This window comes from Zonotrichia albicollis, chromosome 28 (genome assembly GCF_047830755.1).
Source record: "Zonotrichia albicollis isolate bZonAlb1 chromosome 28, bZonAlb1.hap1, whole genome shotgun sequence".
Classification (NCBI taxonomy): Eukaryota; Metazoa; Chordata; class Aves; order Passeriformes; family Passerellidae; genus Zonotrichia; species Zonotrichia albicollis.
Genome location: NC_133846.1, coordinates 2,904,714 through 2,916,247, shown reverse-complemented (window position 1 = coordinate 2,916,247; position 11,534 = coordinate 2,904,714). Strand labels below are relative to the sequence as shown.

General features: G+C 47.6%; 1 protein-coding gene across 1 annotated transcript; it reads right to left on the bottom strand.

Moving 5' to 3' along the window:
- Positions 1 to 980: 980 nt before the first annotated feature.
- SIKE1 (suppressor of IKBKE 1) lies at positions 981 to 5,682 on the bottom strand. Its single transcript, XM_074528232.1, has 5 exons — positions 5,342 to 5,682; positions 5,125 to 5,230; positions 4,741 to 4,883; positions 2,740 to 2,853; positions 981 to 2,334 (listed from the first exon to the last, which is right to left on the bottom strand). Exons 1-5 carry the CDS (start codon positions 5,498 to 5,500, stop codon positions 2,254 to 2,256), a joined length of 603 nt encoding a protein of 200 aa, XP_074384333.1. The 5' UTR covers positions 5,501 to 5,682; the 3' UTR covers positions 981 to 2,253.
- Positions 5,683 to 11,534: the final 5,852 nt, after the last annotated feature.

Below are 11,534 nucleotides of genomic sequence, written 5' to 3'. Positions count from 1 at the left end.
CTGAGAGAAAACCCCGGCAGAGGGGACAAAGTGAGACCGCTGAGGGGAGAGAGAGAGAAAAATCTCGGCTGAGGGGATCGAGAGGCAGAGCCCCGGCTGAGAGGGGACAGAGCCCCAGCTGAGAAGTACAGAGAACCCCAAATGACGGAGGGAGAGCTCGGCCCGGGCCAGGCAGCGGGCACACCCCAGGCCTTCAGGAACTCCCTTTGGGGGGACGCCTCAGTGCAGGGCAGGCAGAGCCTGAGGGGGACATGAGCCTTGTGCTCGCTGAAGAACCGGAGGATCAGTGGGAGACGCTTTGAGGACAAAGCAGAGCATTTCCAGTCCTGAAGCTCCAGTCCAGTTTCCAACACAAGTGGAGCAAGTTCTGAAAATGACCAGCAGCCCTCAGGAACTGTGTACAACTGCCAGTCACAGATTCCAGTTAGAGATCCCGAATGGGACAGGAACAAATGGAACATGGAGCTAGCTGTGGCAGGGGTGTTTAGGGTGGATATCAGGGAAAGGTTCTTCCCCAGAGGGTGCTGGCACTGCCCAGGCTCCCCAGGGAATGGGCACAGCCCCGAGGCTGCCAGAGCTCCCAGGAGAGTTTGAAAGTTGTCCCAAAGATGCACAGGGTGGGATTGTTGGGGTGTCTGTGCAGGGCAGGGGGTTGGAGTCCATCCCTGTGGGTCCCTTCCAACACGGGATATTCTGTGAACATATTTGAACTTCCCTCGCCTATTTTTGCTTGCTACTAATTAACAATAAACTCAATCAAAGCAACTGCTATTTAGTTCTGATTTTTTTCTAGGACCCAGCTGGAGGGATGTTACTTGACACTGAGAGAGGGAAGATAAAAATGCATCACAAGCATCCTGGATGATATTAATTTAAAAACCAGAAAATTCAATGTTTCGGTCATTGCAGTATTTCACGCAGGTGCAAAAGGCTTGGGAATATGCAGAATACATGGAATTCCCCCAGGACTCACAAAACACTTGAGCAAGTATTTCCCATTGGGTTTTTTATTCCCTCCTGAACAATTTCAAATAGAAAAGGACTGTATACAAGAGCACTCCTGTACAGAAACCCCTTATATCTACCTGTCTAGCTGGATATTCCAAATGTTCACAATGTCTCCAGTGTTCACTGTCCCTCAGTAAGCACAGGAATGAGTCACCTTCTGCATCTATCAAAAGTCTCACTTCGGGAAAAAATGCCATCAAAAATTTGAGCTAATAATGGACAGGAGATGTTTACCATTCTTGCAAGATTATTTTTCAATCACAGGTAGGCCAGAAATCTTTTATATAAAAATGTCATTAAAAATACCACAGTACTGAGAAACTCCCACAACACTGCACCTCTAATTCCACTCAACACAGGACCTGCAGTAACAATGGAACACCAGACTCACCTGTGATGTGACATTAAAATTCTGTGCATGAGGGTGGTTTGGTTTGGATTTGGTTTGGGTTTGAGGCAGACCTGAGCTTCCTCTGCCTGAACCCACATTTTTGGGAGGCCAAAGAGCTTTGATCTGCAGGTGCTGTGCTCTGGCAGGCTCTGAGCAGGGCTGGCTGCTAACTGGGAGCACTGGGAAGGCTGGGACAGGTCTAGCTATCAAAAATGATTAATCCTTCAAAAAATGTGTGTGTCAGGAAGGGATGTTAACTCCAATCTTCACCCCTAAAACAAGGTAAAGTCTGCTCTGAATAGGAGTGACTCCTTCAGGTGCTCTGCTGGCTGTGCTGTGCTCTCAGCAGTGGACAGGTGACAAAGCCAGGCCAGGTGACAAAGCCAGGCCATTCAGACACTGAGGGTCCCTCACCCTGCAGAGCCCAGCCAGAGCAAACCACATCCCTGCCTCTCACACTGTGGTTCCTCAATCATCTCCTGTTCCTTCTATCAAGCACAACAATCACAACCTGCATTATGTTCTCTAGCTACAGACAAGGTGGATTTAAGAGCCATCTGCACAGCTGGAATTATTAACTAAAGCTCATAAAAAATAACAAAGGGAGAGGAAATGAGCCATCACAAGGGAGGACACATCAAATACTTCAGTGTTAAGCATCTGAGTGCTGCAGGTACTACGAGCAGGGTGCAAGCTTTTGCCATCAACACTTCAGAAAAATGCAGAGAACACAGCCCACACGCTTTATAGATAAAACAAATATACAAGGAAACACCTGGAACAACAAATCCTTGTCAGGTAGTTTCAAAACAGTTCCTGAAGGCTTTGGACATGAGGTTGGTGTGGCCTGGGCTTCAGTCTGGCAGATCTTCTCTCCCCACCTCGAAGGACTCCTTGCTGATCAACAGCAGCTCACGCAGCTCTTTGTTTTCAAGCTGCAAAATCAACAATTTTGCTGAAATAGAAATGAACTAATTCACAACTATCACAGAAAGGTGCTAATTTGTAGTTAAAAGATGCTGATCTTTAAACAGTCCCACTCCTTCACAGATACATAAAGTTTGTAATGCCAACATTAAGACAGTAGAACCACATAATTTTAGTACTGGAACCACATAATTTAAACCTTATCTTCTTCTGCTCTTATTTATTTATATACAGATATATAAAAATAATATGAACATTAAAAACTTGAAAATAAACAATTATGTTCTGCACTTCCTGACCCTCATCCCAAAATTTTTAGTGTTTTAAGTCCTTGACACAAACATAGAAAATACAGAGGAAGTCTGGAGACCCCCAAAGCTCAATTTATCTTCAGCACCTGGCTCTGTTCTTACCTCCAACTGAGCCAGCTTCTCCTGAACTTTAAAGAACTGCTCATCATCCACTTGAACAGCTTTTCTCATCACCTCTCCCATCTCACATATTCTGTCTATTTGACTTTCAATTTCCTGAAAGACATAAAATTAATACATTCAGTAAGTTCAGGCAAAAGAAAGTCATAATTTATTCCTTCTAAATCACTCACTTCCATTTTCCTGATTTTGGATTCTGTTTTGAATTTTAATCATTTTCTCCCAAGCACTTGAAAGCCTTTTTGCCTTGTATACTTAAGGATAAGAACTTGTACCTCATTTTCCTTTATCAGCAGTCCTTTATCAGTGAAAACAGTGAAGAGAGAGACAGCAGCCAACAAGATAAGGCACTCTGATCTAAAGGGAAATAATTTCAAGTGTGCCAAGGTCTGAGACAGCAGATTCAGGTTCATGTGAACTTGATTAGTAGGCAGCAAATTTTATTTTGCTTTATTAGAAAAGCCTGACTGAATTTATTAAGACACCAAAAATAAATGCAAAGATGATTTCAAGTGTGGAGTAAACAACTTTAACTCAGAAGGACATCCAGCAACAAAACTAAAGCAAGTAAGACCAGAGCCTCCAGAGGCAGATTTTACAGAATCTGCCTAGATACAGCAATAATCCTCTTGAAAATGCATTTTGCTGCAGCTCAGAAATGCACATGGAACAAACACTGACAATTTCCAGTATGAAGCAACAGTTCCTGCTTGAAGAGCAATACATCACTTGACATGACAGGTGACAGGGTGGAGTTTCTTTAAGTGCCCATAGTTTTTCTACTGCCTCTGGAAGATAAATTTATCACAGAGCAGAGAATTCACTTTTGAACTCCATTATTCAGAAAGTATGTAAACAAATTGGAGCATCCAGAAGACAGCTGGAGAACATGAAAGACTTCTGGGAAGAAAGATTATTATTTTTCTAAACGATTATTTTTCTAAACAGGAAGATGGTTATACTAAGAATAGTTATTTTAAAGACATTAGCAGTTTGTTACTGTTCTCCAAATGGTGGGAAAAAAAACCTCAAGGACTTTACCTGAAGTACAGAAGCCTTTGCCTAGAAATTGAGATAATCAAGGGATATCCCTTCAAGGGTTCCTGCACAGCCCTTTCAGCTTTGCATTGTCAAGTTTTGTTCAAATGTAAAACCCTGATAAACAGCAATTAATGCACTCAGGGAGGCACTGGAAAGCAAACATAGCTACACCTTCAGAGGAGTTAAGCAACTGAGAAAAGAGAAGCAGTGAATTGCCACATATCAGTGCACAGAAACACATGACAAGAGTTGGCCTGGCTCCAGCTCCAATAAAAAAGATACAAGATATGAAATGTCACTGGGTTGAACCAACCTGCTGTTCTCTACCAGATAAAAATGCATTTCAAAAAAGGCCTAACACAATTCCTAAGTTTTAAATGGAAATTTAATGTTATTCTATTGTTACTCAATACCTAAATATGAAACAGGCAGCAGTTATCAGCAGCCACATCTCAGAGTTTTGTAGTCACTGAGCCCAGTGTGTACAAAGGGACACTTCAGGCCACTCCACACAGTATCTGGATCTAAAAACACTAGGGAGTGAAATCTCTTAAGAACTAAACATACACAGCTCACAGAGTTTAGGAATGTTTTTCCCCTTTGTTACAGCTACTGAACAGGAATTATAACAACTTGGACATCCTTGATTTTACTACAGGGGATCAGGCATATTAAGCTTAAGCCAGGGAATTCAGCACCTGGTTGAAAGAAAAAGGCTCCACCTGGGCTGTGAAGGGGTTGTGCCTTTCAGTGTTCTCTGGGAAAGCTGTTACAACCTGTGTGCTCTGAAAGGAACAGAGGAGAAAGTACCAGCAAGGAGAGTCAAGACTGGGAGAAAATGTATTTTGGAGCTGAGGCATTGCAGGAATGGAAACAAAGATTGCATGACAGCGAGCAGGGGACAGGGGTCGTGAGCACTCTCCTGTCCCCATCTCACCTTACCCCAGAATTAGCCTGATGGACTTTCAGGACTGGTTCTGCATCTTCCCGTTTCCTCCCTTCCAGCAGCTGTAACATCTGCTTCCTGTACTTGCTCATGATGAGCTCCAGCGCATCCTGGTGCTCCTCCAGTGAGACCCACAGCTCTGCAGAGCACAGCGCATCAGGCAGGGCCACAGCGGGAGCCCCGAGGCGCTCGCTGGGTACCGGCTGCGGGACCGCTGCCCGGATCCCCTCGGCCGAGGAGACTCCCTGACCCACCGGGGCATCCAGCGACCCTGTTCTCCTCCACGGGACCCTCCCGCCGGGACAGCCCCGCTTAGCGCCCCACATCCCCCGGGGCCCCTCTGCGCATCACCCGCCAAGATCCGCCCCGGCCCCGCTCACCGCGGTTCTCCTGCTGCAGGTCGCGGATCTGCGTGTTCTCCTGTGCCAGCACCACGTGCGGCCGCAGCCGGGACGGGTCGGGCCGCTCCGCCGCGGGTCCCGGGCCCTGCCGGGGAGACACGGGGGTCGGTCCGGCCGCCTCGGGCCTACCGAGACGCGGGGGTCGTTCCGGCCGCCCCGCCCGGGCCCTGCCGGGGGTCGGCCCGGCCGCGCTCACCTGGTCGGCGCAGCCCGCGCCCGCCTCCCGCATGGCGGCCACGCGCCGGTGCAGCACGGCCGACTGGTCGATGAGCGACTCGGCCGCCGTGTCGTGCTCCTTCAGCCGCTCCAGCAGCGTCCGCGCGTCCGTCAGGATCTTATCGATGGTGCAGCTCATGGCGGGCGGCGCTGCTCAGCCCCGCGGCCGGCCCATGTCCCTCGCGGCCCCGCCGCCGCTCTCGCCCCTCAGCCGTTCTGGCCCCGCTCCGGCCCCGCCGCCGGGCGCGGGCGGACGCGAACCCGCGGGGCCGGGACGCCGCTTCCGCCCGCGGCCACGGCGCCGCCAGTGCGCAGGCGCGAGCCGCAGCCAGCCCGCCGATCCGCCAAGGGCTCGCCTGGCGGCGCCAGAGCGCCACGACCCGGCTAGGGGGCGGGGCCAGAGAGGGAGGGGCGGGGCCAAGCGCCGGTTGGGCGGTCTGGGGGCGGGGCCAGCCCCGGGAGTGCCCCCGCCGTTACCGGGGGATGCTCGCAGCCACGGTGATGCTCGCAGCCCGGGTAATGCTCGCAGCTCAGGGGCTTTGGCTGATTTTGGGGTGTTTGGGGGCGTTTTGCGGCGAGGGACACCGCGCTCCCCCGACACATCGCGTCCCAAAGCCGCCTGCCCCGGTGGATGTGCCCCCTCCCACGAGCCGCCCACGCCGCGGTCCCGCGTGTCCGATCCCCCCGTGCCCCGAGAGCCCCGGCGCTGCCGGGGGAGCCCGGGCCAAGGCCGGCTCCGAGCGGCCGCCGCTCGGCACGGGCTGTTTGCGGAGGGCCGGCGGCCCTGACCCCGGGGCCCGCTTATCTCTGCGGCTGCTCCCTCCCAGCGCGATCAATCCCGGCTAGGTCTGCGGGGCTCCCGTCTTATCTGATCCTGCTGTTTGTCCCTTCCACAGTAAACATCCGCCACTCGAAATAACAAGCTGTGCAATGCTGACTCGCTGCTTTGATTCTTATTTGCTAACTGGAGCTACTGTTGGTGATCCGGGCTGTCCTTGAGGCTTTGTGCCACAAAGTTCTGTTCAATAGCACCGACTTCATTAACAATGTTTTCAACAATAATATTTTAGCCTTTGATTTGAATCATCTTTTGAATTTAAATCCCTATTCACACAGGCACATGAGAAAACTCCAGGATGCTTTATCAGATGAAGATTCTTTATGATCCCAGAGATAATCAAGCCTGGTGCAGAAGTGCTGAATGAGATAATTTTATAAAAGCAACAATCTCAAAACATGCACACAATGCAAAAGAGGACAGGGCAAGCAGCTGCAGTTGGAATATTTCATCAGAATCAGATTAATTAGTGAAGTATGAGAGCTATTCTGCAAATTTGGGAAATGTAATCCTTCCGCTAGTTTGGAAATAAAAGCCCAGACCATGGTTATAGCATATTTCACCTTCTGGTCCTTCCCTATTTTTCATGCTATTAGAGAATACTAGAAAGTTAGGACAGTTTATCAGAATTCCTTTTTCCTAATAGGCAAGTCATGACCACTTGGAAAACTGACAAATTTTGCTGTGTGAACCATCCTGGCTATGGAACAAGTTGGGTAAAGGTTGGGACAGTTGGGTCCTGTCCCAAAATGGACACACCATCCCTAAACCATGGCCAGGGCTGGTTTCCCCTGTCCCACTCCCACACTTGACCCCTCGTGTGCAGCTCAGCACCTGCTGCTGCCTCACTCTGCTCCCATTCCCAGCTCTGTGCCTGCCTCCAGAGCCTCTCCCAGAGCACCCATTTCCCACAGCAGCCCTGACACAGCTCCATGGAACGAGCTCTGTGTGCCAGACCCATCTTTCCCTTTTTCACTTTATCCAACACAGAGACTTCTGTGAAACCAAACTTGCAGTCCCTGATTTTCCACTGGATTCAGGCACTCAGTGAGCCATTTGGAGATGGGGCACTGGCAATTCCAGTTCACATCCACCGGAAATCAGCTGAAGGAACCCACAGAATGGGCAGTGTGAATCATTTCACCCCTGCAGGAGCTGCACCAGTGTCTGAGCTGCCTGTTGTGCTCTTGTGTTTATAATTCTGATTTAACTCACTTCCCCCTGGTGTCAGAGGTGCCATCCTGGCCTTCCCTGCCCATAGGGGTAGGTGAGAGCAGCACTGCAGTCATTTCAGGATCAGCTCATTTCCTCTGGGCATTCCAGCTCCTAGGAATAAAATTCCAGAATGAGGGAGATGAGAGTCTACAGCGCCACTGCCACACTGCCCTGAGCCCATCTCAGCCCCTCTCCAGCAGATCTGGACTCAGAATCATTTCTCCAGCTCCAAGGGACAGCAGAGAGAGTTCCTGTGGCGCCAGGACACAGAGAGGATCCCGGCAGGACAAAACTCCTTGGTTTAAATGCTGGGAATGCTCCCCACCAAAACACTGAGTCTGTAGCAACAGAGCTTAAACAAATCAACAGTTGAGCATTTCTGAGTAGGGGTGCCTTGTAATTCCTTTGGCTTATCACAGCAATTCTGTGTAAACTAAATAGAATGTATAAATTTGGCCTCTCAAACTTTTTAGTGTTTAACTTCAATTCGATTAAACACTTATGTGTGTGTACAAAGTGAAAAATGGGGTTACGGGAGGTTAATGTTTTAATGCTTTTAATAACTCTTAACCACATGGCTGTATTTTGTCAAACAGAACATGGGGTTTTTGTAGCAGAAGTGAAGGCTGGATAGCAGAGTATGGGACACAGAACAACAATGCTGCTGTAGAGCCCAAACTGCTTCCAGGCCATCTTTGGAAAATCAGAAATAATATTTCTATGGTGGGATAAAAACAGTTCTGAGTACAGCTGAGCAGGCTCTTGCTAACAGTAAGAAAATGACAAAGAAAAGAATCTAGATGGACATAAAGTGAACAAAATTGCTCAGGCACAGGAGCACCTCCCTTTTGGATACAGGCTGAGAGAGCTGGGGCTGTTCAGCCTGGAGAAGAGAAAGTTGTGTGGAGACCCCACAGCCCTTTCCAGGGTCTGGAGGGGCTACAGGGAAGCTGAAGAGGGACCCCTCATCAGGAACTGCAGGGACAGGACAAGGGGAAATGGGTTCAGGCTGAAAGAGTGGAAATTCAAGTGATATACATGGAAGGAATTCCTCCCTGTGAGGGTGTCAGGCCCTGGCACAGCTGTGGCTGCCCCTGGATCCCTGGCAGTGCCCAAGGCCAGGCTGGGCAGGGATTGGAGCACCCTGGGACAGTGAAGGTGTCCCTGCCACGGCAGGGGTGGAACAAGATGGGATTTAAGGTCCCTTCACACCCAAACCATTCTGGGATTCTGTGAACAGACCGGTATCAAATGGCAAAGTCTGTGATAGATGGAGTGACATCTAGATGTTGGAAATACAGAAAAGAATGAAGGGCAAATTTCTAGGATACTTCTTGGATTTTCAGTAAAATTATATTAATTGTAAGTGCAGTCAGCACAGGTAGAAACATTGTGGCTAAGTGTCTGAAAGCACAATTCTCCCATGGAGATGCAGCTGGGCACAAGCTTTTTAAAAATGAATGTGACAATTCTCATTTCCATTACAAGTCCTTCCTTCAAACCCCAACTATTTCAGCAGCTCCAGCTGTTTAAAAAGCAAACCAGCTCCGTGTCACACCACACACCCCAACACTTTCTGACTGCTTGCTTTTCAAATGAAGCGGTAGTGTTAGACAGCTCTCAGCTACTGTCACAACTTCACTGGTATTGCCTTCAACAGAAGTGTAGCACAGAGACTCACAGGCCAGGAGCCCACAGGAATCCTCCTCTTGCTCTTCCAGCCCAAACTTCAAGGTGGATTAACGTGGCATAGTGCAGAGTTGTCCTGTGACAAAAGTTATTACCAAGGAACTCAGTCTTATTGTTCATCCTAATTATCTTGCTTTGATAAATCTTGAGGAGTCACCCACTGCACCACAGCACTCACACTTATGAGTCTAATATTCTTTCTACTGTTAAAACAAATGTCCTCAAGATGGAATCCAGGCTGGAAAAAAGGAAAAACATTATCATTGATAAATGGACACATCCAGTTAATTCAGTCTCAGCAGCAAGACCACTGCTGATAAAATGCTGAGCAAGGCATTCCACAATAATTATTTTGTTATGCTTAACACAGTGTCAAGATCTGCTTTATGGAAATGAGGTTTTGGCTTCCCTTTGCTGTACCTACAAAGTCCTGCAGTGCCTGTGGAGTGTTCTCAATGAACTACCAACTCCTGGGATTGTAATCAAATTTAATTGATAGCTTTGTTTTCTTCCACCTTGCTGGAGCATTTTATTAACAAATCTTGGTCTTCCAGCCAAGGGGAAGCAGACTTGGCAGAGGGTACTGAAAGGGGAAGGTGTCAGGGTACCCAGGAACTTTGTGAAGGTTGAATGGATGGGTTTTATGGTACCTACTCTGCCTTCAGGCCCTGCAGATTAAGCTTAAAAGAATAAACAGGAGAAACTGTAACACTTTGTGGGCCATCCTGAGATTTTCAGTGAGTTTAAGGCAGTCTGGCTCTTGGACTGAAATTTGACATAATGTTTGGTTCTTCAAGATTGGCCTTACAAGCCTGTAAGAAAATGATAGGTGAAACTATCCAATGACTTCATGATTAAGAAAAAAATCAGCCTTAAAAAGACCAAAATTGTTCTTCCTCTCTGGTCTGCTATTTCATCATTTAATCCCATGAAACAATTTCAGAATTTAACAAGAACTTCCAAATTCTCATTCAATTTGATTGTGAGGATTTGTCTGATACATTTGATGCAAAACAAAGAGTATTTCTATTATCTGACACCGAAGAACTTCTCTGCAGTGCTAAATGGGAGCTGTTCACTGTGCAAGGCAACACCAACAGGCACAATCAGTACTTTGCAAAATCAGCTTTGTGCTGCTTCTCACCCAGGACTGAGAGCTTCATCCACACCCATGAAGAGCAATCCCAACAGTGTCAGCATTCCTGAACCTTTGGAAGATCTATAAATAATAGAAGAGAGAGGGAACAGAAAACTTGTGGGTTTTTTCATGAGTTCCTCAACAAATTGGAAAGGAAATCCAAGGTCTCAGATCACAAAACTTCTGGCATGGATGTGTCTGCCAATGTATTTTATGCCTCTGAACCATTTTATTTCTCTGACACGAAAATAGGTAAAGGTTGGATCATTTTGATACATGATCTGTATTGTTAATACTCGGCTTTCTGTAATATTGCTCAGAACAGTTTACCAACGGGAAAAATCTAATCCTGTAATGAAATAATCATTATTTTAATATAACCTTTCACTCACATAGAACAACAATTACTGTAATTAGCAATTAGTTTTCTGAGGGCTTTAATCATTGAGTATTTGACTCTTGCTTTCATCATTTAATGATTTACAGTAATGAGCTGGAACATCAGTATTTTGTACTGAAATGGCCAAAATAGTTGTCCAGGCATCCTTGCCCTCGTGTGACAGATCTCAGATGGCTTGGGGAGAAGTTAGCCAAGAGCAATAGACAATGCCATCACTTCTGCTGCAGTTCTACTGAAAAACAACAACAAAGTCACTGCTGTGCCTTGCAGGCAGGCTCAGTAGCTCTTGGAGGGCTGTTACTTTGCTGAGATCCTGCCCTTTGTTTGAGTTTTGTTTGACAAACGCTTTATAAATGAGCAGGAGAGGTGGTTTATGTTTCATTAATGAGGCTGATAGTGGTTAATTACTGAAGTTAAGTAAACAATCCAATAGCAGATCAAGCCAAACGGGTCATTTATGTAGAGAAGACCCAGCTGGAGTGGATGTGATTTCCTTTAACTATTCAGTTACCAAATGAGTCCCAGACATCCAGAACCTCCAGTCCTGATGAACAAAGAATTGTGCTGACCTTGAAAACGGATTCTCTCAGCAGGTATGGACCCAGGGAAGCTCTTCCTTCATCCTCATCTTCCTCACCTATTAGCTGCCCAACCCACGGGGGTTTGGCTGCCCAGAGCTCCCAGTTTGCACTGAGGCTGCACAAGGGCTGCAGCAGTGCCCCAGATCTGCCCATTTTCTATGGAAAACCTCTGTGTCCCTTATTCCCCACTTCAGTGCCACTTCTGGGTGTTGGCTCACGGCAGGAACTCCTTCAGCTCCATTTTCAGGCCATATCCATGAGGGACGCTTTGTTTACTCACTGCTAATAAAGCAAGCCTGGAGTTTGGTATTA